This window comes from Misgurnus anguillicaudatus, chromosome 22, assembly GCF_027580225.2.
Source record: "Misgurnus anguillicaudatus chromosome 22, ASM2758022v2, whole genome shotgun sequence".
NCBI lineage: Eukaryota > Metazoa > Chordata > Actinopteri > Cypriniformes > Cobitidae > Misgurnus > Misgurnus anguillicaudatus.
This window is the reverse complement of record NC_073358.2, coordinates 44228281-44254375: the sequence shown is the minus strand read 5'-3', so window position 1 is coordinate 44254375 and position 26095 is coordinate 44228281. Positions and strand designations below refer to the sequence as shown.

The window sequence follows — 26095 nt, the reverse complement described above, 5'->3', positions numbered from 1 at the left end:
CATAAAGTTTGGGTTGTTTCAAACCATGGCTAAGGCATATAGACAGACAATCCAACGTTTGGTTAAAAAAGGATTAACCCAACCTGTTGGTTTGTAATTTAACCTATCCTGAGTTGTTTTAACCCTAAATGCTGGGTTGTTTTAATGTTGTTGGGTTGAATACAAACATTTTCTGGTTTGAATTAAAAATTGCAAAAGGTCTTTATATGTATATACACTCTAGAAAAATGCTGGGTTATTTTCAACCCAAAATGCTGGGTTGTCTATGCTGTTGGGATCAAATACAAACATTTTCTGAGTTAAATTAACCCAAAGGCTGGGGTTTTTCTCTTGACCCAACATTGGGTTTAGGCAAAATATTGTACTGAAGGTTAGACAAAATATTGGACTGAACCTGCTGTTGGATTATTAATAACTATAATTATCCCCCGATATATGCATACATAGACAGAATTACAGTTTTTAAAATATCGGTTTTGACAAGAATTCACTCAGATATAATCTTGTATGTCTTAAGTAAATGTTTGATTAACTGGTAAAGCTGTCTGTCTCCATGTCAATCAAATAATAAAATAGAGAAAAAAGTTCAACATATATTGATATTGATTTTGACTTTGTGTGTGCCAAATCTACCGTACTGTGCAAAAGTCTTCAGGGCTCCAGACTAACGTTTTTTACTAGGAGCACAGTGGCCCCCAACTGCAAATTTTAGGGGCGCAACCAGAAAATTTAGGGGCACATACCGTAAGTCAACCTGCTAACCAAATATTTACAATTCTATTAAGTAATACACTGTAAATAAATACTTTGATGATAGATGCAGAAAGTACAATGGGCTAAATTTTAAAATTCAGTGGCACATCACAAAAAAGGTCAAATTTCCTGGTCGCACATGTGCGACTGGATGAAAAATTCAGTGGCACACTCTCAAATTTTGGTGGCAAAATGCCACCATTTGGTGGCAGTCTGGAGCCCTGGTCTTATTCTGCGTCTGCGTTCACACCAGACGCGTAAGAGGTGGCAAAAACGCCCTATTCGCGTGTAGTTGAACGCTTGAACATTTTGAGTTTACTCGCTTCATTCGCGGATGAAATTCAAGACAATCACGCGGAAATTTGTGTCATTGGAGGGGCTTCTGTGACTCTGCTCGCTTCCTGTAATCACGTCACTAGTAGAGCAAGCTCCTGATTGGTCGATGCGGCGCGAATATCCGGCAAAGTTCAGATTTTTCAAGTTGTGCGTTTCCCGCGGCAAATCTCAATTCTATTCGCGTCTTTGCATTGACTTAACATGTAAATCACTCACGCTTGCAGCCTCTTCCGCGTCTGTTGTGAACGCACAGTAAGGGCACCATGCCACAATTAGATTTGTTGTTTTTGCAATGTTATAGTGATCATATATAATTGTTTCCCAGTCTCTTTAATAGAATACATCCAGAAAATACAGGAACTGTGTATATAGTATTTAGGGATGCTCCGATCAATGCCGATCTCCACTAAAAATACGTGGCCGATCACTATTCTGAATCGGACAGCCGATCCTATTCACTGCTTTTTCGTGTACTACGGCTTTTGATCAGTAAGTCCTTATCGATCTAAAATCATTGTTAGTTTGAGTCATTTATAACATGCATTTGAAAAAGCAACCCTCGTCAAACATAATCATTAAACATATTCTTTATTATCATGAAAATACCTGAAAAGGTTTGAAAAACAGCAATATAAATATATCCTTAAGACATTTCCTGGAGCTGCGTGTCATCATAGCTGCGTGTGTATTGTTCTTCGTCTACAGCACATTTTGAGTTTCTGCACGAGAGCGCCCCCTGGCTTTTGGATGTAGCGGCATTTCGCCGTAATTCATTGAGAAGCATAGCAAGCATTATCGGCCGATCGATCGGAGCATTCCTAAAAAAACTGTATAAAAATGTTAAACGATGTGTCAAGTTTTTAGGGTAAACTCCCGTTTCACATAAGCAATAACATGAAATTGCAGGATCTCTTAAACCTAAATGAAATTAAATCCTAATTTTAAAAAAAAATTACTTAATTCTGCTCAAAAACTCTCAAGATGTGTTTAGTGCCAAGAGAGGTCACACTAAACACAGACAAACCCTAAAGAAAACATTTAGTCATGAAAATTTAATTTTTTTATTTTTATTTTTTGTACATATTTCCTGTATTTTCTGTTTGTATCTTAATAAAATAGATTGAAAAATAAATATGGATGGACATTAAAACTTCTAAAACAACAAGTCTGGTGATGGTGGTGGCCTAAGACTTTTGCACAGTACTGTATTAGATTTACCAATGATTTTAAGGTATGGATGATTTTGTTTTTGAACCTTAAAAAAAGTAACCTAAAAAAAGTTTGTATTATTTTTGCTAAATCTTTCACTAATACTAAACATACATTTGCATAAAGCATCCATATTTGTTATTTTATAAGATAAATAATAACAGATAAAAAGTGCGATTAATAATGAGTTAACTCATGACAATAATGCAATTGATCTAGAATAAATATTTTAATCGATTGACAGCCCTAGTTTACATATAGTTTTATTTACCCAACCATGGGTTAAAACAACCTAACATAAAAATACACACAAACAAACACCGAGGTACAGTGTTCATGTATCATATTCACATTGTATTCCGAGATACTTAAAGGATTAACGCAGTAAGTGGTACAATAACACGTTCGGTGGTTTTTACATTGGCCTTTGGTTTGCTCGCCGAGGGTTTGTGGGGATCTGTTCTCTGTAAAGGTGATTTGGACTGATTTGTATATTGTGAAAAGCACTATACAAATAAATTTGAATAGATTTGAATTGGATATTAGCATGGTATCATGTCAAAAATAAACAAAACAAAACATGGCAATGCCATTGTGTTTTTAACTGCGTTTTTGTGGTTCTTGGTAAGCCACAGTCAGCGTGTATTTGCTGACTGCAGAATTATGTACTACTTCACCAAACGGATAAACAAAGCGAATTTATTTTCCCGACACAGCCAGATTGATGCTTCAATCACAGAGTTTCTAGCAGCCGTGCTCGCACCAGGTGTGGTGTTGTTGTACTGATCGACCCAATATACACCGTAGCCATTTGAACAGCTTACCTCGTAGCAGGCAGTGTATGTTACAAGCGAACGCTGCAACGTTTGTTTAGCGCCAGATGTTTTTGTACCAGCCTTGGGGCCTTTTTGTCTTTGTAAAGAATTTAAAGCAAAAATTTTGCCTTGCAAATGAGGACTCCAAGTGGGCTGCATCACAAAGACGCTTATTTGAATTTGCCCCATTAGTTTTCATAACAACTTGCAAAACACGTTTCTCCTTTCAAGTTCAAAATTGTGTTAAGCGCGAAGGAGGATAAACAACAATTAGGAATCTCGACAAACAAACCTTTCCTTTTATCCGTTTCGTATACTACGTTTCTTCCGAGAATTGTTATTTTTCCGTAATTGCGAATGGGTGCATTGTGGGAAGCGAAAATGTCCCAAAGTGTTTTAGGTAAATACTGGGAGTGACGTGGTCTAATTGTCCTCCAGGTGCCACGTATGCCTCTGTGTGTGTTGGTACTATGTGTGCTGTATGTATTTTTGTAAATCGGTTATGGGCCCGCTGAGACAATTGGAACAGAGGTCATGTTAAAGCCCATGTGCCTTGGTGTTTGAGACATATGGCATGTGTGTAGGAAATAGAGCCAAGGCGTATAGACAGACAAACAGACGGACACGCAGGCAGTCCCACAGGGACCACCGATCTACCCCTTTCATTAACCCGTGGGACCCTAGGGATTTGGGGTCAGTGGGTAGAGACACTGCTGAACATGATATAAGGCCATATGGGGGCCCTGACTTTCAAAAGCACTTAGTATGTGCAAATCTGTTTTGTCAAGACAGCTTTGATTGGTGGGAGTTGCCATGCTCTAAATACTGAATGATCAGAAATATATACCTTGTTACTATTTACCTAATTTATGTTTATTGAAAAATGCTTATTTTATACAAAAATCGCGTTATAAATTACGTTTCATGTCAACGTAAACCAAATCGGTTCTCAAATGCGTGATCTCGCCTATTAGCTTACGTCTGCATTTGTCAATTTGTTCTCACGTGCATATTCGACAGCCAGACTGTAAAGAACTTAAGTTTTGTTTTGTTTCCGTCCGTGTGAGTGATTTCAGTCACAACTTAATGCAAAATCCCCCGTCCTCTAGGGTGAATGAGTACAAAGCAGCTCACCCGCAGCCTCCGCATTTGTGTAAATTTGCCTCTTTGCAACCCCCATCTTACTGGAAAGCACAGAATGTGTGTTTGGGGTTTTGAGCTGTGCGTAATACGTTCGGCCACATAATGCGGACGTCAATCATACTGATCCCCGAACAATGCTTCGTGATGATCGACGGTTAATGGATGCTCTGGGACTCATTGTAATAAAAGCAGGAATCCATTTGGCTTCCCAGCAGTGTACATAGTGCTGTGTCCTTGGGATGCAAGCCAGCCAAGCAGGGTTGTTTAGGTTAAGAAATCAGGGAGGGGATTTGTGGGTGTATGAGTGGAGTGAGGTCACATGGTAGTGAAGAGATTATAGGGAGGGTCGGAAATAGAGACGTAAAAGAGGCATGATTGACAATAAGGGATTTGTTAATTGCCAGTGTTGACATCGACGCTCTTATAAAACCTAAATGGTTCTTCTTGGACTGTATGGTTCCATAAAAGCCCTTTAAAAGAATAATCCACTTTAATAAAAAAAGATAATTACTCACCCCCATGTCATCCGAGATGTTTATGTCTTTGTTTAATCAGGACAAAATGCCGACCCGCGCATAGAGATCAGATTCAGAGCGATCCTCAAAACATACATGAAGTTTGTACTGTTTGCCCTAAGGGAATACTTCCGGGTTTTATAAGTTGGATAAGAGCGCCACCTGGTGGATAATAACAGAAATACAGATTGCCGGAAAAACTCGTCATTGACAGAGAAGCGTTTCTCTTAATTGAAGAGTTAACTTGTCACTGGTGGGGAAAGAGTTAACCACAACTTCTAATCTTGCAGTAGCCTTGAGATGCACCAGCGTGACCTTACGTATTACATAATCCCGTCTAAAGGTCACATGTGACATATGCAAAATTACAGCTCCAGTGTTTACAAATGTGGAGAAAGAGGACCGTTTCGACGTTGTTGTATATGGAATGATACTGGAGGGATTGGGTGACGTGGCGGTGAGTAAATTATCGAGATTACTTTACAAAAGTGGAGTAATCCTTTAAAGATGCAATACGATTTTTGTAATAAAATGTAAAAAAAAACACACTTGAAAAAAATATTTAATGCAGTTGTATACTTACATTATCCCAAAAGTTCCCAAAGATTTGTAAATCCAGAGAAATTCCTATTTTAAATAATGCCTCGTCCCTTGTTGAGAACAATGTTTAACAGGCAATAAAATCGTAAAAATTTAGGTTATTTTAACCCATGGTTGGGTCAAAAAGGGACAAATCCAAAAACTGCTGGGTTGTTGAGCTAACAAAAGCTATGTTGTTTCAATTATAAACATTTTCTAGGTTTAATTGAACACTTTTTTTTAAAATATGCTCATTTTCCAGTTCCCATAGAGATAAACATTTGATTCTTACCGTTTTGGAATCCATTCAGCTGATCTCTGGGTCTGGCGGTAGGCCTACCACTTTTAGCATAGCTTAGCAAAATCCATTGAATCTGATTAGACCATTAGCATCACGCTAAAAAATAACCAAAGAGTTTTGATATCTTTCCTGTTTAAAACTTGACTCTTCTGTAGTTACATCGTGTACTAAGACCAACAGAAAATTAAAAGTTGCGATTTTCTAGGCAGATATGACTAGGAACTATACTCTCATTCTGGCGTAATAATCAAGGACTTTACATGGCTGCAGCAGGCGTAGTGATATTACGCACTGGCCGAAAATAGTCCCCTGCTATTGAAAGTAACCACTAACCGGCGAAATGCTAATGGTCTAATCAGATTCAATGGATTATGCTAAGCTATGCTAAAAGTGCTAGCGCCAGACCCGGAGATCAGCGGAATGGATTCCAAAACTGTAAGAATCAAATGTTTAACTCTAGGGGAGCTGGAAATTGTGCGTATTTTAAAAAAATTGAATGTCCTTTTGAATCTGAAGAATCTGACAAAAAGATTCTTAGTAGAACCAAAACATGGTGTAGTAGTGTTGCACATGGCAGCTATATGCATTTAGATTTATTACACGACTCTGTTCAATGCTTAATTCTAATTGGCCAATCAGTCATCAAATAAACTGTATATGTGAACATTTCCCTACTTATAAGATTTTCAATATTGTCATTATTATATCAAAATGATTTATTTTCGTTTACTTTCATTTGTAGATTTATTTGAATGTCCCTCTTCAGTGTTTATATTTCTGTTGCATAGTTTGGAAGACAGGAGGTGCTGTTGTGGGCAAGAAAACAAAAACCTTGAATGTCCCACGCTCCCGCCCTCACTCCCTCACTCCCTCATTCAATCCACCTCTCTCCGAGCAGCTGCCTGTGTCGAGACAGGAGCAAATGAGAGCAGATGAATCCATTTGGCCCCTGGCCTTGCTGTGGCCCTGTCGTGCTTCGAGCGATGTGCTCTGCTCTGGGGCGGCTCAGGGATAATGAGCCTGGAGATTGAGCCACTGTAGACGCACCAGTGCTGGCTGCTCTCTCTCTCTTTCTCTGTCCTTTTGTCTCCCTCTCTTTTTGTCTTGCTTTGGGTTAATAGAGGTGAGACTCCACTAGTGCGGGACACTTTTTCCAGCAAATTAGGGGAAGGATCTGTGTCCCCAGAGTCTGCCCTCTGTTACTCTATTCCCATTCGCTCGTCGCCGCCGGCAACGCAGAGCTTTCATCCGTGGGGAAGGGGGTGGGCTCAAGATTCGGGCGGGGAGGTAACAAGGACTGACGGGGCCTGATTTCAGAGAGAAAACAGCTGACAGGTGAAGAGAGAGCGAGAAAGAGAGAGAGAGAGCGACTCAACTGAGATAAAGTGCAAGTGAGAAGGGCGAGGTTCTCAGGCTAATGGAGGTGGGACTTGTGGCAGCTCAGGAGCTCTTGGTTGGAGACAGCAGGTCCTTTGAGGTTAGACGGGATCAAAAGAGCAGAATAACATAACAGAGAAGCTTCACCCCAGTACGGATCTCAGCACGGCTGCCCGCTGGTTCTCCCTTCAGGGCAAAGATTCAGCAGCGTGTGGGAGAGGGGCTTTACCTTTAGAGCCCAGCGTGAAAGCATTCATGGCCCCTGCTCCCCTCGTCTTTCTTGTGTCTGTCTTTTTCTGTCTGGTTTCATATAAGCTTGCTGTTTAATCCCTCTATTTTACAGTATACAGTATAGGTATATTGTTTGTTTTCTTTTGTTTCTTCTGTATTACATGGTAAAACGTCACAATAGGGTTGTATTCGTTAACATTAGTTAATGCATTAGCTAACAATAAACCGTACTTCTACCGCATTTATTAATCTTAGTTCATGTTACTTTTAGCATTTACTAATACATTTTTAAAATCATCTGTTAAAGGCAGGGTGCATTATCTCTGAAAGCCAATGTTGATATTTGAAATCAATTACACAAACACGCCCCTACCCCAATAAAATCTGGACCTTCTTTTGATAGACCTGCCCCACACGTACGCAACCCAGGCAACGATGTTGGTTAGTAGAAACGCCCCTATACTGCTGATTGGCTACAAGTTTGTTTTGGTAGTCAGCCCGACTCCCTTTTCCAAAGTGTTTTTCAAAGATCATGCACCCCGCCTTTAACATTAGTTAATGCACCATGAACTAACAGATATAACTATATTGACATTAACATTAGCAAGAATTAATACATGTTTAAAACCTATATTGTTCATTGTTTGTTCATGTTAGTTAATGGATTTAGTAATTTTACTTATACAACTTTATTGTAAAGTGTTACCTATATTACACTTATGAACATGAGAGCATTGAAAGCATATTTAGTGCTCATGTAAACCATTTTGCATCTGAGACCCTCAGTTGTTCATGATTCTTCATTTGTACATTTTTAAAAATAAATGTCAATTAAGACTAATGTGGTTTACACAGCAAATGCAAATTCAACAATTTACGCGAGTAGATTACATACAAACTCAATGCAAAGACGCAAATAGATGCAAACCTGCGCTGGGCGATGTGAATGACGTGAATTGGGCACTGTAATTGCCTCAAAAACATATGCTATTCGCCTTAAACATACGAAAGTATTCAACTCAAGCGAAAAATTTGCATGACACAAAGTTAAATCCTGTGAAGAATATAGAATAAGGAACGCAATGCTTTGTATATAGTGTGTACGCAGCATAAGATTAAGAAAAATCATGCACAATAAGCCTTACAATTAATAACTATGTTTTTTTTTAAAGGAATATTCCATTTTCTTAAAAGAAAAATCCAGACAATCCACTCACCACCATGTCATCCAAAATGTCCATGTCTTTCTTTGTTCAGTCGAGAAGAAATTATGTTTTTTGAGAAAAACATTCCAGGATTTTTATCATTTTAATGGACTTAAATAGAGCCCAACATTTAATACTTAATTCAACACTTAATAGTTTTTTTCAACTGAGTTTCAAAGGACTATAAACGATCCCAAACGAGGCATTAGGGTCTTGACAAGATATTTTTGACAAGAAAAATAAAAGATATGCTCTTTTAAACCACAACTTCTCGTCTAGGTCCGGTCCAGCGCGACCTAACGTAAATGCGTAGTGACGTAGGGAGGTCACGTGTTACATATATAAAACGCAAATGTGCGGACCATTGTAAACAATAAAATGACACAAAGACATTAATTAGTATCAGTTGACATACAACAACGTAGGAACGGTCCTCTTTCTCAACACTTGTAAACACTGGGGCGGAGTTTCGCGTTCGTCCTCTGTGACCTCTTGACGTCATGACGCATTGCATGGGGTCACGCTATCGCATCACGACCGGATCTAGACGAGAAGTTGTGGTTAAAAAGTGGACTTTTTTCTATTTTTCCTGTCAAAAATGACAATCGCCTCGCTAGATAAGACCCTTATGCCTCAATTGGGATCGTTTATAGTCCTTTGAAACTTTGTTTAAAAAAACTGTTAAATGTTGAGTTAAGTATTAAATGTTGGGCTCTATTAAAGTCCATTAAAATGAGAAAAATTCTGGAATGTTTTCCTCAAAAAACATAATTTCTTCTCGACTGAACAAAGAAAGACATCAACATTTTAGATGACATGGTGGTGAGTAAATTATCTGGATTTTTCTTTTAAGAAAATGGAATATTCCTTTAAGATTGACAATGAAATTTGGCCTTGTAAAGATACTTAAAGTTAACATGTTTGACCTTGTACCACTAAACCAGACATGAATCCATAACTAAATTCAAAACGAAAACAAACATTTGCATTTCAAACCCTTTGCATAATTTGACTCTAAGGGGCAAACCTGCAAAACCTTTGGCTAGCTTCGTGCCAAAGCACAAATGCTTCAGTTGAGCTGTTTAGGACGCACACTGAATACATTTGATCTTCATTTGAAATCTTACAAAGCTCAAGTCCAAAAAAAGGGCATAACAGGATTTCAAATCAGGCTGATATTTTTATTTGTTTTCACATCTGGGTAATTTTGAAAGCATTCGTATTCTTACTGCGTTACGCCAAACAAACAAAGAGTAAACAAATCAAAACCAGGTTCTTGACATGCGTACACACGGCACACACAGTTACCTGTTTTTTTTTCCAATTTTGAAATTCGCTAGGCGGCCCTGCCATTTACATCACAAATGCAGGAATGACTAGCTTGTCAGCTTTTCTGACAGATTCGAGCCCCGTCTCGACTACACGAAATTACGCCGGTTTGATTAAGCCCACCTGCAGCTCTACTGTATTTCCTTTTGGAAATCTTTCACACTGTGCCTATCTCTCCACCAACACTTTCTCCTGACCCAAATCGGACGGCAATTCATTGTGCCAATCATCCAGAGGCGTTCCAGGGTTGGCTCAGTATTGGCTGGGGTAATTAAACAAAGGCCTTGAGTGCTCCTGGCTTGTTACTGCTGGGAGAAAGAGAAGGTGAAAAGAATGACCTGGTGGTGGCAGAATACAGGACCTGTCAGACTTGCTGATGACCATTTTAATTCTGCCCTGCCTGGGGCTATAATTGATATTTAGCAGAAAAGGTTAATTGTAGCTGTGATCTGTTTAAATTAGAGTAGAGATCTGGAGACCAGGGCCAAGACCTTGCAAGCCGCTGGGGACAGACACGCATACTGCTAGAGAGGAAGAGACACACATTTATACACACTTACTGTATGCATACATAGATGGACTAGATCACATAAACATCCATTTATTCAATCATGTTCTGCATAGTGGAACCAGTTCACACACACGCACATACTGGTGCACGTTTACTTATCTTTATGAGATCTTGTCATAGATTTGAAATTGTTCTTGCATTAATGTAATTCATGTAACCGAAACCATAAACCTATCCATGAATTGAACCTTTTTGCGTTTTATTTTTAGGATTTAGGTTTTCGAAGGATACACACATACAGTAGACGCATACATTCATTCATGCTTGTGTAGCATAGCGTTGCAAGTCTACATCATTATACATTATATACAAACACTGCTTATCTCTTAAGAGAAAAGGTTTGAAATCCTGAATCCTATCATACAAGCTAGGCTAATGATGTGGCAAGCCAATAAACAAATAAAAGCCAGTGTGTGTCGTGTCGTTTCATCTGCGGCCATTTCTGCAGATGGTTTTCCAAGCATCGAACAAGGTCAGTTAATGTCATCGTAGGCGAGCTGTTTTTTTGTAATGCCTCGTCCCTTTTGCATGCATGCAAATCAGTGGATTTTCAAACCGAAGAGTTTCCCTAAGCCATTCCAAGCTCATCCACCAATCGGCTTTCTAGTAACTCACAATTTCTATATCGGCACCTACGTTTTACCGCAAAAACAGCCCTTTCAACTGCCCTCCATGACACATTGGGCTCCTCTTGGGTTTTCATGGGCTAACAATCTTTGCATTATATTAAAATTTGTCGGTCAAGACTGCTGCAAAACTCTGGGAAAGTGTAAAATTTACACACACACACACACACACACACACACACACACACACACACACACACACACACACACACACACACACACACACACACACACAATCTGGTTTCCATGTTTTGTGGAGACATTCCATAGACGTAATGCATTTTATACCGTACAAACTGTATATTCTATTCACTTACCCTAACCCCAACCATCACAGAAAACTTCTGCTACTTCACATTTTCAAGAAACATCACCAAATGTCCCCACAAGGTCACATAAATACTGGGATTCCTATCTTTCTTGGCACAATTGGTCCTCACAACATAGGTACACACACACACACACACCACCACCACCAGTTCATGGGTTCGATTCCCCAAGTACAATCTGAGAAAAGTTACTTTAACACCATACTGTAATTTAGTTTGGATAAGTGTCAGCTCTGTGAATAAAGAAATTATTTTGTTGCACTGTTAAAACGAGGCTATGCTGAGGGTTACAAACCTGCATCATTTCAGGATGATACTCCAAACAAATGCGTGCAGACCGACTTGCCTAGTTCAGCACTGTTGTATTACTTCTAAAGTGTTACGTTTTGTTTCTCTTTGTCTAGTCTATGAGTCGTCTGAGCCAGACTGCGAGGAAAACGGAGGAACCGGAGGTGAACACCGCACATAGGAGCAGCTCTAAAGATCGGCTTAGTGAGGTAAGTGTGCACCATTATGACATCACTATAACAACCAATAGGAGGTTGTTTAGTTCCATTTAATGAAATAATTATTATTATTAGTGTCATTTTATTTGCTCATGCTTTGTATGATTTACCATAAGAATGACGAAAAACAAGTAATAGCAAACACCCAGATCAAATAGATCACCTAATCCAGGGGTTCTGAAAGTGGTGGTCCTCAATGCTTAGCAAATAATATGAAATAATATAATGCAAATGTTATATTTTTAAAGAAGGGGATATTTGCATATGGGGACCATCTAAGAACTATTACAGTCTTGCTATTGTTAATTTTATGAAAAGTTTTAAAATGGGTATATCTTAAGGAGGTATAACTGAAAGTATAACAAAACAACCTCTTGCACTCCACTTTTTTGAAAATATGCTCATTTTCCAGCTCCCCTAGAGTTAAATATTTGATTTTTACCGTTTTGGAATCAATTCAGCCGATCTCTGGTTCTGGCGCTACCACTTTTAGCATAGCTTAGCACAATCTATTGAATCTGATTAGACCATTAGCATTGCGCTAAAAAATAGAGGCGCATGAGGCGCAATGATATTACGCAGCAGCCGAAAATAGTCCCCTTAGTATCTTTCAATAGCAGGGGACTATTTTCAGGTGCTGCGTAATATCATTGCATCCTCTTCAGCCATGTTACGGCAACAAAGTCCTTGATTATTACACCAGAATGAGAGAATAGTTTCTAGCCATATCTGCCTAGAAAATTACAACTTTTAATTTTCTGTTGGTCTTAGTACACATTGTAACTAAAGAAGAGTCAAGTTTTAAATAGGAAAAATATCGAAATTCTTTATTTTTAGCGCAATGCTAATGGTCTAATCAGATACAATGGATTATGCTTAGCTATGCTAAAAGTGCTAGCGTCAGACCCGGAGATCAGCTGAATGGATTTCAAAACGGTAAGAATGAAATGTTTAACTCTAAGGGAGCTGAAAAATGAGCATATTGTCCCTTTAAAAACACATAAGTTGAATTGACATAATTCAGATAATTATGTGCTTTTGTTTATGACTATGGAACTGTTAGAATTTTCGAGGGTCCTTCGAAATTTTGCTGCCCTGTACAGTGGTCCTGGCCACAAAATGTTTGAGAACCCCTGACCTACCTAATTTTGACAGGTGACTTGTTTCATAAGCATTTACCATAGGTTAAGTCATGGTCATCTCAAGTATGTTCCCCTCTCCAACATCTTTGAAAATATATAAAAAAAGAAAAAATAGCAGTAGGGTGATGTTTGGCAGTGGGTTGAAAATGAGAAGGGTAATGAGAATTTGTGTCTAATTCCCTGGAGACTCGTCCCTAACTAACGCCTGTCAAATGCGTGTCCAAAATCCCCAGCAAATTCGCTCCGTAACGCGGATAGGCAGCGTGCCTAGACGATCCAAGGATGAAGGGGTGTAGGAGATGATGAAAAGAATCAAATGTTTTTAATGAAGAGATTAAACGTGACGCTTAGGCTTTTGGTATTCAAAGACAAATTTAAGTCTTCCGTCCCCCTCCCACTCTCCGTCGCCGTCATTTATGTATTTGCGCGAACGGCTGTTTTTCAGGGAAAAGTCACAGGGAGAGAGAGGAGGGAAAGAGAGATACGAGCTCCAGGCAGATAAAAGCGTGATCCAGGCTGACAGTTTTGACAGCAAAAAGCGACAGAACAAGGAACGGGCAGAGAGAGAGGAGAGCAAGCTGAAAGACGGTAGAAAATTGCAGACTGTAAAGGCTGACAGCGGCAGATATGACATTTCCTTCTAATCTCCTGCCAAAAAAATGGTGCTAAAATGCAGAGCGCAATATCCATGTCGATCTGTAGGCCTATCTGTCCATCTGAGAGAGAGAGACGGAGACAGCATGAGAGAACGAGGGAGGCTGTTCGTCTCCGTCCCGCCGCATGAGGCCCGGACAGCGGCGCTAACGCTAGCTTTGTAAACAGGATCATCTTTCATCACTGTCACTTCGTTAAATGGTGTAAAAATCTTCCCTTGTGATTCGCTGTACATGCTAATTTTCTTTGCATACCAAATGTGCTTTTCATACTCACTTCAAAGCCGCGAATGCGTGCGTGCCGCTAGCTAACAATCTCTGCGCTTCAGAGGCGGATAAAACTGGATTTCTTTTTTGTCGCCGGAGTTGTCAGAAGGAAATGGAAACAAACGAGGGGGGTGGCGTTGTCTCGGAGAAGTGGGGGCAGACGCACAAACATTTCAAAAACTGCCAGCGTGGGGGCTTGCCACTTTAGTTGTGCATGTTTTTGCCAAGATCTTTTTATTATAGCGTAATAAATCCGCCGGTTTAGCACGGCTTCAATGCTTGTGAAGATATTAGAGAAAAAGAAAGCGTGATGTCTCTTTAGTGGTAATGAATTAATGAGTGTAGTTAATAGTCAGAATAGACAACATGTTTGATGTAAACCAAAATTGTACCATTTTTAAGGTTACATTTAATTGTCACATACTTTCTCATATTGTTTAATTTAAGGTCCTTTTAATGTATCATTGGCTGAACTGTCTCCATATACACAAAAAAGTACAACATTTTTTGTATTTTCAGCTGAAAATTATATTTGGTTGTGTTATTCATGCTGTCATGATGCTAGAATCTTGTTGTTGGTTGCTAAGGTGATTTAAGCTTTTGTTAACATGTTGTTAACCACTTTGCTTATGGTGTTCTTGGTGGTGGTAAGGTGGTTGCCTGATACCCATACCGAAATCGAATATATATTTCCTCTTTTAATGCGAGTAGGAATTTTTGCCCATCTACACGTCTACTCAACATGCTGCACGTTTTGAGGTATCATTCACGTCTCACAACCAGTTTCAAAATCTTTGATCTTAAGTATAATGAGCCATTGTAAGTGCATAAACTGAACATTGTTTTCATTAGGGGCAGAGCCGGCGCCAGACCATAACTAACAGGGGGGCACGTGGCTTCCAACGGGGGGCACGCAATAGCAACAATAACTTGCAAAAACAAGGCATTAAAACAACAAATACTGTGCAAGCACACACTCATACAACTGGTACAGACTGTCAGCTCATTTCCCGTATAAAGTGCAAAAGATCACTAACTATGCGCAAAACTATTTTGAACTTCGACCGTGGCGTGAGCGCAAGCTGCTGCGCTCGCGCTGTGCTCGACGCAACAACAAACCGCCCTCACGCGGCACAAGGCATTGAAATGAATGGGTTTCATAGCGCAGCGCACACCGCGTCCTAAAAGCCGCTTTACCATAATCACGTCGCAATGGTGTTATAACGGTCTATAGCCACACTTCACATTTAAGCTTACGTAAATTAAACAACGCTAACTTACCTTTAAAATAGCTGAAGGCGGCGTGTACAAACATTTAACTTCCTTAAAACAGTGTCCTGTAGATTTGAAAATTCCACCTCGACCTCTAATCTCCGAGTTTGAGCCAGTCGGTGTTTGCATAAAGTCAGATGAAGCAGGCGGTGCTGGTTCGTTCTAAATGTTCTAATATCTATATTTTACACGATCCATAAAATGCAGCGTTGCTAGTATCAAGTCACACATATGCTAAAGACGCATGAGACGCCACAATACAACCAATCAGAGAAACTGGTCTATTCTAATTAAAGAAAACATATATCCACTATATTTTCCTCATCTGATTACATTAAAAGTCATGAAACATTCAATGTTTAATTTATTTTAATTATTCTTGATATATATTAAATTAATAAAAAACTGTGTAGGGGGGGCACAACAACCTGTTTGGGGGACACGGCCCGCGACTGCCCCCCCTTGACGCCGGCCCTGATTAGGGGTGGTATGATAAACCGGTAGAAATTTGTCAACCGGTAGAGATTTCGGACTATCGTCTCTATCTAGGTTAAGCGCCCACTTCATGTTGCTGTGCGTGTGATCACAAAATCGTATCTTGTACACATATTTAAAGGCGGAGTCCACGATGTTTGAAAAACGCGTTGGAAAAGGAGACGGGCCGACTACCAAAACACACTTATAGCCAATCAAATCAAATCAAATGCTGGGTTGCGTATGTGTGGGGCGGGTCTATCAACAGAAGGTCCAGATTCTATTGGGGGAGGGGCGTCTTTGTTTAGGTGATTTCAAATATCAACATTGGCTTTCAAACATCATGGACTCCGCCTTTAAGCACCGCAGTTTTTAATCAAGTAATTTTAAGCCATTGAAACACAAACATCAGTGCTATAGACGGTTTCAGCAGTAACAACATAAACTTCCGGTAAACTCTGCAAAGAATCAATAACAATAGAATCCTTTAAGAGTAGTTTATTTCTGATAACAAACTAAATAAACAACAAGTAATGTACAGAAGTTCATATTTTATAGTTAAAGCGTATAAAAAACTACATTGAGGTAACGTTACTGTGTAAAATGTGTACTATAATGTATGTTGTCTTTAAGAAAACCAATACATTTGTTATTCAAGGTATTTGTTCCAGAGTTCCATTTAGACACTAGTCTGACCATTAAACAACCGTAACCGCGACAACGCACGTTGAAACCGTCTATATGTGCACGCTGTTTTTGTGGCGCGCAGCTGCAGCTCATTTTGCTGAGCATTTTTGCCGATTATTGGTCTTAAATAGACATATGCGTCGAAATACCCATCTTTGCAAGTAACATTTTGTTTTTTACAACATACCAGATTGTCCGACCTTACTCACTTTCTTCCTAGCAAGATCCTTTATATTCCTGTTTCTATAAAAGTATGAAGATGTGTCGTACAGCTCTGGGTTTCCACATACAGCAACGATAATTTTGTCCTCCATTGTTGTTTCGTATTTCTGCCTTTGCTCACTTTGTCGTAATCACGTTACTACTAGAGCAAGCTCCTGATTGGTTAATCACACGTTACGCGTGTCAAGCGCCCATAAGAACGCTATCGCAGCTTTGCATTGCCTTAACATGTAAATCACTTGTGTTTAAAGGTGGAGTGCATGATTTTTGAAAAACACTTTGGAAAAGTGAGTCGGGCCGACTACCGAAACACACTTGTAGCCAATCAGCAGTAAGGGGCGTGTTTACTAACCAATATTGTTGCCTGGGTTGCTATCAAAAGAAGGTCCAGGTTCAATTGGGATAGGGGCATGTTTGTTTTTTGAATTTCAAATGTCAACATTGGCTTTCAGAGATCATGCACCCCGCCTTTAATGCGTCATTCGTAATTTTGCTCCTGTCTGTGATACTTACTGAATCATATCATGATATAAGATTTTAGTCATATCCCCACCCCTAGTTTTCATTTACGTTAAATTTAAACCGCTATTATCATGACAATTAAAAGAAGTGTATAAAACGTGTTTCGTTTTAACAAAAGCTGAGGATGTTTTTGAGTGAATGTGGCATGACAGTAGCGACACTGATAGTCTCAAACCCACCCACTATATCAGAGAAGCTGCCTACAGAGACCCGGCAACACCCATCGCATCTCATCCATCTGTTCGCTTCCTGACTTCACGCTCCATTGGATCCTGATTGGCTTCTTTTCATCCTCTGCCCTATCTTAACCAAGTGTCTGGTCCTAAGCTAAGCAACCTGCCCCATCCCACTTGTCACCAAATCTTTTAGGTCCCAAGCATTGTAAAGCTTGGGGGGTTTAAATAAAAAAGTAGATTCACCCCCATTTATTTTTGGAGAGGTTGTTTGGTTAACCCCCAAACAGCTGCTCTTCCGCTCACCCCACCGTCCTATTTTTCTCTTTATCGTTCACTTTCCTCTCATTCTGTCCCGCCCTGCATCTTAATCCTCTTTTCAAGTCCTAAGTGCAAGGAAAATCCATCGAGTGCTGTGTATAATGGCCTTTAAGGGAGCGTGTTTAGATGTGGCCCGGCCCCGTGGCTTATGAACCACGGATGGTGTAATGGATTTTTTCTCCTCTTTTCGTAGCACTAAATCCGATGCATTGTTCCTCATTATCATTTAAATAAGGCTCCTTTTCAAGTCTGAATGTGGCAATGTGAATGAACCGAGGCATTGTAAGGCTAACTCTACAAATTTCTGGCCTCCTCGTGAGATTCGCACCCTCCATCTTTCTCTTTTCATATATTACTTCTGCTCACTCTTCGGCGAGAGAAGGATTGAAAGAGGAAGGTTCTGGAAGAGTATTTGAATCCCGCCGTGCTGCCTTTCCGCTTTTCTCAGGAATGCTTCCCTAATTGTCACAGTGGGAATTTTCAGCGAGTGTTACAGGGAGCAGTTGAACTGATGAGGGTTAAACCCCGGCAGCAGGTGTGTATGTGTGACTGAATCCTGGGCAAGGACAAAATTGGTCTTGTGGAAAAGTCACCCCCTGAGACAGAGAGAGAAATTGCCAATCGCACAGAGGAAACAGGCAAAAGAACTGGAAAGATTTGGAGATTGGTATTCAGGTCTGGTCTTGTATCAGGATTAGGAACTTGATTTCTCTTGCTTTGAGATTGATGCAACCGACTATATTTCTCTCACTTGAGGCTAGTGTGGGATTTGCATCACGTCTCTGCTTGTATTTCTTAAGGTTTTAGTTATTCTTGGAATGATTGTTGTTATGTAATGGTTATTTTGTTTAATTTGAATATTTCAGAGTTTGTTTAAAATGATTTGTACTTTCCTTCAACTCACTTGCTTTGGAGATGGTTTTGGTTACTGATCCACCAAATAATTTCTTGCCTGTAAAATACTGTAGCTTACTGAGATGTCCTGTTGAAATAAAAGCATGCAACATTATCTCATAGCAATTCATTACTATTTTACAAGGTAGCTAGTTCAAATAAAATCACACAATCTCATGTATATGTCTACTTTCACCCCAGTGATATTTAATGTATGGGTGGGGTTAGGTGTTGGTTTTAATGCTTGATTTTATATTAATACCAAACAGCAGACGACTCACTTTAAAAATGGCTGGGTTATTTTCGATCCATGTTGAATAAGTATTGGACAGAAAACACAGCTGGGTTAAAATTTACCCAATGCTAGGTTGTTTTAACCCAACTGCTGGGTTATTTGTTGCATAACAAAACCCAATATTGGGTCATTTTTAACTCAGCCATTTTTAGAGTGCTTCAGGCTGGATCTGCACTGGATCTGGGGCAAAGTCAGCAGGCGCTGATCTGGTCCGGTGTCATTTGCTGTCTGTATGTAACAAATTCATACGAAATCAACACCTTGTAAAATAGTTGCGTTTTTCATGTGCGTTCTGTACCTATGGAAAAACCAGCTAAAACCAGCTTGGGCTGGTTTGCTGGTTTAAGCTGGTTTAAAGTGACGATAGCTGGTTAAGGCTGGTCCTCCCAGCCTGGCCAAGCTGCTGGGTCAGCTGGTCTTCCAGGCTGGCCAGTTAGACCAGTTTAACTCTTTCCCCGCCAGCTTTTAAAAAAAAAGTTGCCAGCCAGTGCCAGCATTTTTTGTGATTTTAAAGTTTAATACCTTCCATAAAATGTTGTTTTTAAAATATATAAGCATGCAATATATCAAATGAAAGAACAAACCATCTGCTTTTAAACAAAAAATAATCCTATACTCATTTGTTTTCCTTTTTTACCTCTGAAAAATGGATAAGTTTCTTCAAAAATTGCTAATTTTGAGCAAAAAGCTGAGATAATTGCATTTTTGTGAAGGACTTTTGTTAGAGATTAGGTTCCGAGCGATGATCAAAACATACACAGAGTTTCTACTATTTGGCCTTAGTAGATGCTTCAGTGTTTTATAAGTTGGGTAATAGCGCCACCTGGTGGATAATAGTGGAAATATGGATTGCTGTAAAAACTCGCCATTGGCAGGGAAGGGATTTCTTTTAATTGACAAGATAACTCGTCAATGGCGGAAATAAGTTAAAAAGTGACCAAAGCACATTAAGACCAGCTTCAGCTTCCTACACCAGCTAAAACCAGCTCATTGGCTTATGCTGGTTTTAGCTGTTGTTTTTTTTTGTAGGGCTTGTAAACAAAAGCAGTAGGCGAGGCGAGTAGTATGTCCGAATACATAGTATTCGAAAAACAGTATGCGAAAAGTACCCGGATGACCTACTACTTCCGGTTAGATTTTGCAGTGTGCATACGATGGACACTTCACCATCCCATAATGCATCTGGAGAGGAGTTATCCAACAAAGAAGAAGAGCCATGTGTCTGTTTTCGCGCTGGAATGACATGACGTGATAACGACGTATGTCACGTGATGTAGCAACATGGCGGATGTAGTACGTCCGAATCTCATTTATACTACCAGGATTCATACTATACAGTACCTACTGTTTAACGGCAAGTAAGTAGGTACTTCATCTTATTTAGTACCTACTGTACAGTATGCGGTTTCGGACACAGCCCAAAAGTTAACATGAACTGTTAAAAATTATAGCAAATTATGCAAAAAAATGATGAAAAGCTGGCAGCCTGCACGTTTCTTCCCTTGACCACCATCTTCATATGGATCATATGGGGCTGGGCAAACTTCTCAGTTAGGCACCAATCATAGGCCAAATTTCTATGATGTCATTGTGTAGACTTCTTGCAAAGTATTTTACAGTATTTACAAATATAAAACACATTTTGATACAAAATACAAAGGCATTTTCATCAACCCTATCAAATACAAATTACAAAATACTATTTTGTATTTGAAATACGTATTTGAAATACATATGTATCAAAAATACTGATCATCCTGAATACATTATTACTTGTTAATTGATAAAGGCAGTTTTTGTTACTTTGAAATGCTAACTGTGTGTTAGCTTAACATGCAGCCTGTTATTAGTCTTAGCTCAAATGTACTTTGGGGATACAGCATGATGACTAAGAGTAACTTGCTACAGGCTTGTAGTCACATTTACAGAAACATATTTTGATTTATAGAAATGTCAAATGTTTTTTGAGGGCCTTCACGCAGTGGATAGATTATTGCTGTTATGTTAGGATTGTTGAATAGTTTCCTTTCGAGTTCAACATTGTTCACTTCTCGTGACGGCTTCCTTGATTTATTTTCCTTTTGTGAAAGATTTCGCATTTATCTTTAAGCACATGTTTGGAAGTCAGAACCTACGTTCAACTCTCAGTTGTCGATGACTCGTTCAAACAACCTTCGACTGTTTAGAAAAGACCCACATATAAATCTGAATGTGAAAAAGAGCCTGTCACTGCAAAATAAAATACTTTCGTTCCCCCTCATTTGCCGGAAACTGACAGGCTGATGCAACGGCATGGAAAATGGATGCAAACACCCGAGTGTTTTGGGTCTGATCTAAAATGTCATTTCCTTTGTGATGACAATCCATGACAAAATTCTAGAAAATGATGTAACCGAATGTGTGAGTGCGAATCCACTCCTTATGTGCAGAGAGATGCCCGTGTTTTTGATGTTGGCTTAATAATGATGTTTGCAAAGATACATGTCACTATTATTATTTACTTAGGCTTGGGTTTGTTCTAAACCCTAATCCTAGATAGTAAATCTCATATTAAACTGTTTGTAGAACAGTGATGATACCTCATATTGTGCGGCTTGTTGAGAAGAGGTGCAAAAGAGATTTTAGTTTTTCCCTATAGATATACATTGCATTAAGAAATTTAATCCATATCTAATGACTAAAATATCATGATGGACACTATAAACTAGTGGTTCCCAACCTTTTTCACTTCAAAGCCCCCTAGTTGCCCACAACAATATTTGAAGGCCCCCCACTCACTCAATATTTTCCAAAAAAAATTAACTAGAGCTTGGAATGACAAGACAGATGTATATTCGCTACTAAAATGGACGAAAAATAAGAAACGTCTTGATTCTTGCTTGTTTTAGCTTATTTTAATGCTTGTTTTTTCAAATTTTTAATCATTTTAAAGGGATGGTTTAGCAAAAAACCCACGCTTTACTCACCCCCAAGCTGTCCGAGATGCATATGTCCATCGTTTTTTAAGACTAACACATTTTTTGTTATTTTAGAAAATGTTTTAGATCTTTCACTTAATCAAATGTAAATTTACGGGGTCCACATCCTTCAAGTTCAATAAATGTGCATCCATCCTTCACAAAATAAATCCAAACGGCTCCAGGAGGATAAACAAAGGCCTTCTGAGGGTAATCCATGTGGTGTTGGTGTAGAAATAGCCAAATGTAAAACTTTATAAACGAAAATAACTAGCTTCCGGTAACGCCACCATTTTAGACTCCTAGGTTTTCAGGAGAGAGTATCTGCGTAGTGTACACACTTTTCTTAGTAACGTATGACAAATTTGAAGGGCGGGGGCACAGTGCAGCAGCACAGAGCCCTCCATAAACTGCGTACGCTCTTATCTTGAATGCGGACGCGACTACGATGACGGTGTTACCGGAAGCTAGTTATTTTCGTTTATAAAGTTTTAAATTTGGATATTTCTACAACAAAACCACACGGATTACCCTCAGAAGCCTTTGTTTATCATCCAGGAGCCGTTTGGATTTATTTTGTGAAGGATGGATGCACCTCTTTTGGACTTGAAGGATGCGGACCCCGTAACTTTACATTTGATTAAGTGAAAGATCTAAAACATTTTCTAAAATAACCAAAAATGTGTTCATCTGAAAAATGATGGACATATGCATCTCAGACAGCTCGGTGGTGAGTAAATCGTGGGTTTAATATCATTTTTGGCCAAACTATCCCTTTAAGTCATCTTGAGGGCCCCTTGGAAATCTGCTGAGGCCCACCGTGGGCCCTGTATCCCTGGTTGGGAAACACTGTCCCCCTAGCAACACTAAAATGTGAAAAGTAAACCTTAGTAACCACATACCAGCACTGTGGCAACTGTGTAGAAATGGCCACCACTCATAACAATCCAGCATCATGGCGGCGGGTTTTGCACAGGTGAACATCTAATCATTTTGCTTCGTTTTTTTTTTTTTTTTTTTGCTAGAGACCATAGATAGTTTTTAGTTTAACTGTGTAGGTATTTGGCTAAAAGCTCAATTCTGTTGTGATAATGCCAAGGTCTCACCAAAAAGAAAAGGCCTTGGACAGCCAGACAAATTCGTCTTAGGGTGTATTGTGCTGGAGTCCGTAGATCTGTCTTTTCTTGAAGAAGGAGAGAGAAAGAGAGAGAGGGAGAGAAAGAGAGAGGAAAAGGAATGTCATTAGGCGAACGAGAGGAATAGAGGGTGGGAAAAAGGTTAATGTGAATATTGATATTAAAGTGCTAGAACTTCATCATGTGTCTGTCATCTCACAGTATCCCTCAAAGGTCAACGCTGTTCTCTCCCTCTCTCTCTCTTTCTCTCCCCCAGAGCTCCACTCACTCTTTGTCAGGACGAGGGTACTCGGTAAGTGACATTTTTACGCTCTGCGGCTTTACGGCAGAATTACAGTATCCTCTCCCTTCGTTTATGGCCCCGGCAGCGGACATTTTAATTATGTTAAACAGAGAAATGGAGGATTCATGATATTAAGGACATTACTCTTGGGTGACTGACTGATTAAATGGTGAAAGGTGTCCCGTTGCACCTTGGGTAAATGAGCCTTTCTTTATATTTACGACCGTTTTATTTTCAGCGCTTGGGCAGTATAAGTGTCAGCGTCGACATCTTTTTCTAGCATCCCCTGCAGTCGTTGCTTAGGGCTTGTCTTTTTTGCTGCCGCTTTTTATTATTTGTCTCTCCCTTTTTTCAACCATAAACATCGAAACATTGTTTACGCAAGTACGCCGTCTATGTTTTTGTTGTTCCGACCCATCGTTGAATCAAATATGGACGAACCCAAATGTTGGTTTAAATTAACCTAGGTTAGGTTTAGAGTGCAGGTTTCCATTCTCACTATTACCACAGGGGGCGCTACTATTTAGCATAAATTGCCTTTCTCTATTGTATTTTTCTCTCTATTTGGTTAACTACAGTCAAGTAGAAAATTGTGCTGAGCAAGTCACATTTAACTAAACTGGATAATCTACCTGAATAATTACACATTCAGTTTTGTAACCGATAGAGTACCCCTCCTGAAACAACAACTAAAACTAGCCTAAGCTGGTTGGCTGGTTTTAGTTGGTTTAAGCTGGAAGTAGCTGGCTTAAAGGCGGGGTGCATGATGTTTGAAAGCCCATGTTGACTTTTGAAATCACCAAAACAAACACGCCCCTACCCCAATAGAATCTGGACCTTCTTTTGATAGAGCCGCGCCACACATATGCAACTCAGGCAACGATGTCGGTTAGTAGACACACCCCTTACTGCTGATTGGCTACAAGTGTGTTTTGGTAGTCGGCCCGACTCCCTTTTCCAAAGCGTTTTTCAAAAATCATAGTTTGGCTTTTATGTGTATGCGAACCCTCATACAGTTTGCGCTATTTCGCCATCAGAATAGTATGCGCAAACTGTCTGCGCACCGCCAGATTTTTGTAACTGCGCATACTTTGTTCGCGTATGCCGCACATGAGCGTACAGGAGTATGTAGGCCAGGAGAGGTATTGCAATTTGTCGCAATGCGCATGTGTCAAACATCTGTGTACGCGGACGAGTCAAATTAACTATGCTTTACAAGGCTGTGCGTTCGACTGTGTACGTGTAAAACTGACTATACTACAGGTTTTAAAGGAAAACATTCCCGTTTTTCAATATTTTACTTACCTCAGCTTAGATCAATTAATACATACCTATCTTTTTTTAATGCATGCACATTTAATCTTTGTACAGCGCTTCTTGAATGTGTTAGCATTTAGCCTAGCCCCATTCATTCCTATGGCTCCAAACAAAAGTTTTATTTTGTGCCACCATACTTACTCATGTAACTACTCATGTAACAGTCTTTAAATAGGGAAGACTAAGTGTTTGGTGGCTTCTATATTCATTCCTGTTTGGAGCCATAGGGATGTATGGGGCTAGGCTAAATGCTAACACATTCACAAGGCGCTGTACAAAGATAAAAAAAAGTGCACGCATTGAAAAAAGATAGGTATTAATTTGTCTAAGTTGAGGTAAGACAAAGTAAAATATTAAAAAACGGTGGTGTTTTTCTTTTAAGATGGTCCTTAAAGCTGGTTGGTTAGCCTGACAAGCCAAAAATTGCAGACTGAGATAGCAGCTAAAACTAGCCAACCAGCTTAGATTGTTATTAATTGTTTTTTCAGCAGGGCACACAAAAATGTATGTAATTTTATGCAATTTTATGCCTTGATTATGTATCTGCTTTTTTGCATATTTGTGTAGAGAGTGTTTTTGGTTTTAGAAATCTTGCTAAGAATTTGACTATATTAGATTAGCAGTCTCTTATCTCGCTGTTCAGTAGCTGCATTAAAATTCTATGATGCGTTTAGAAGATTTTCAGGTGTCATAATTGTTGTGTTGTGAGTAGCAAGCTATCTACTTAATGGTTACACACATATGCACGCACACATAAGACTGCAGTGTAATCACATTTTACAAACATAGGCTCATAATTTACTTTTTTCAAAGCATACTTTCCACCTTTTATTCACCGAAAAATACATTACACATAGAAATAACCTTCTCCAAAAGAGAACTGTTTTTATTACATATTCATTGCCTTGTGTACGCACCTCTCGGGTGAGAATGTGCTTCGAAAATTGTTGGGATTCATTGCATTATTGATTTAGCGGTCTCATTCTAAAGATAATCATATTCTCTCTTTCTCTCTTTCTCTCTCTCTCTCTCTCTCTCTCTCTCTCTCTCTCTCTCTCTCTCTATATATATATATATATATATATATATATATATTCTGTAGTTTTTTCGAAAATGCAGATGTATCCTTGACATCGGTGTGGGGGGCTTGGGGAAAATTCTCTGCACATCCTTGTGAAATATTAAAAAGCAGCCGTGCATTTCATATGCAAAATCTCTGCAGGGATGTCAAGCAGCATGTCACCAGATCACTGTTTATGCATGACAGAAAACTCACTTTTAAATCAGATGCTCAAATGTTTGTGTTTGCGCCCACACGCACGCAGACGCATATTCTTTGACATTTCCTGTCACCCCAAAATGTCAGCTAATGACTGCTGCTACTGTATGACTGCTGGGTTGTTTATTTCAAATGTTTTGTCAGCATAGAGAGAAAATAGTTTAAAGGTTTCAGGACTCATTCTGTCATGTTGACTGTCAATATTCAACATGTTTTGTTGTGTCTGGCCGTTGATACTTAAAAATAATAAGGAATATATTAAAGGAATAGTCTACTCATTTTCAATATTAAAATATGTTATTACCTTAACTAAGAATTGTTGATACATCCCTCTATCATCTGTGTGCGTGCACGTAAGCGCTGGAGCGCGCTGCGA

General features: G+C 39.3%; 1 protein-coding gene across 7 annotated transcripts in view; it reads left to right on the top strand.

Moving 5' to 3' along the window:
* The window catches only part of fbrsl1 (fibrosin-like 1), a 395267-nt gene that overhangs the window by 121682 nt on the left and 247490 nt on the right, over positions 1 to 26095 (top strand). For 6 of the 7 annotated variants that reach the window (XM_073861161.1, XM_073861159.1, XM_073861164.1 and 3 more), the window contains exons 3-4: positions 11724 to 11816; positions 23097 to 23132. In XM_073861161.1, coding sequence (XP_073717262.1) covers positions 11724 to 11816; positions 23097 to 23132 — 129 coding nt within the window. The remainder of the gene's footprint in view (positions 1 to 11723; positions 11817 to 23096; positions 23133 to 26095) is intronic. The other variant, XM_073861162.1, reaches the window with a different exon arrangement.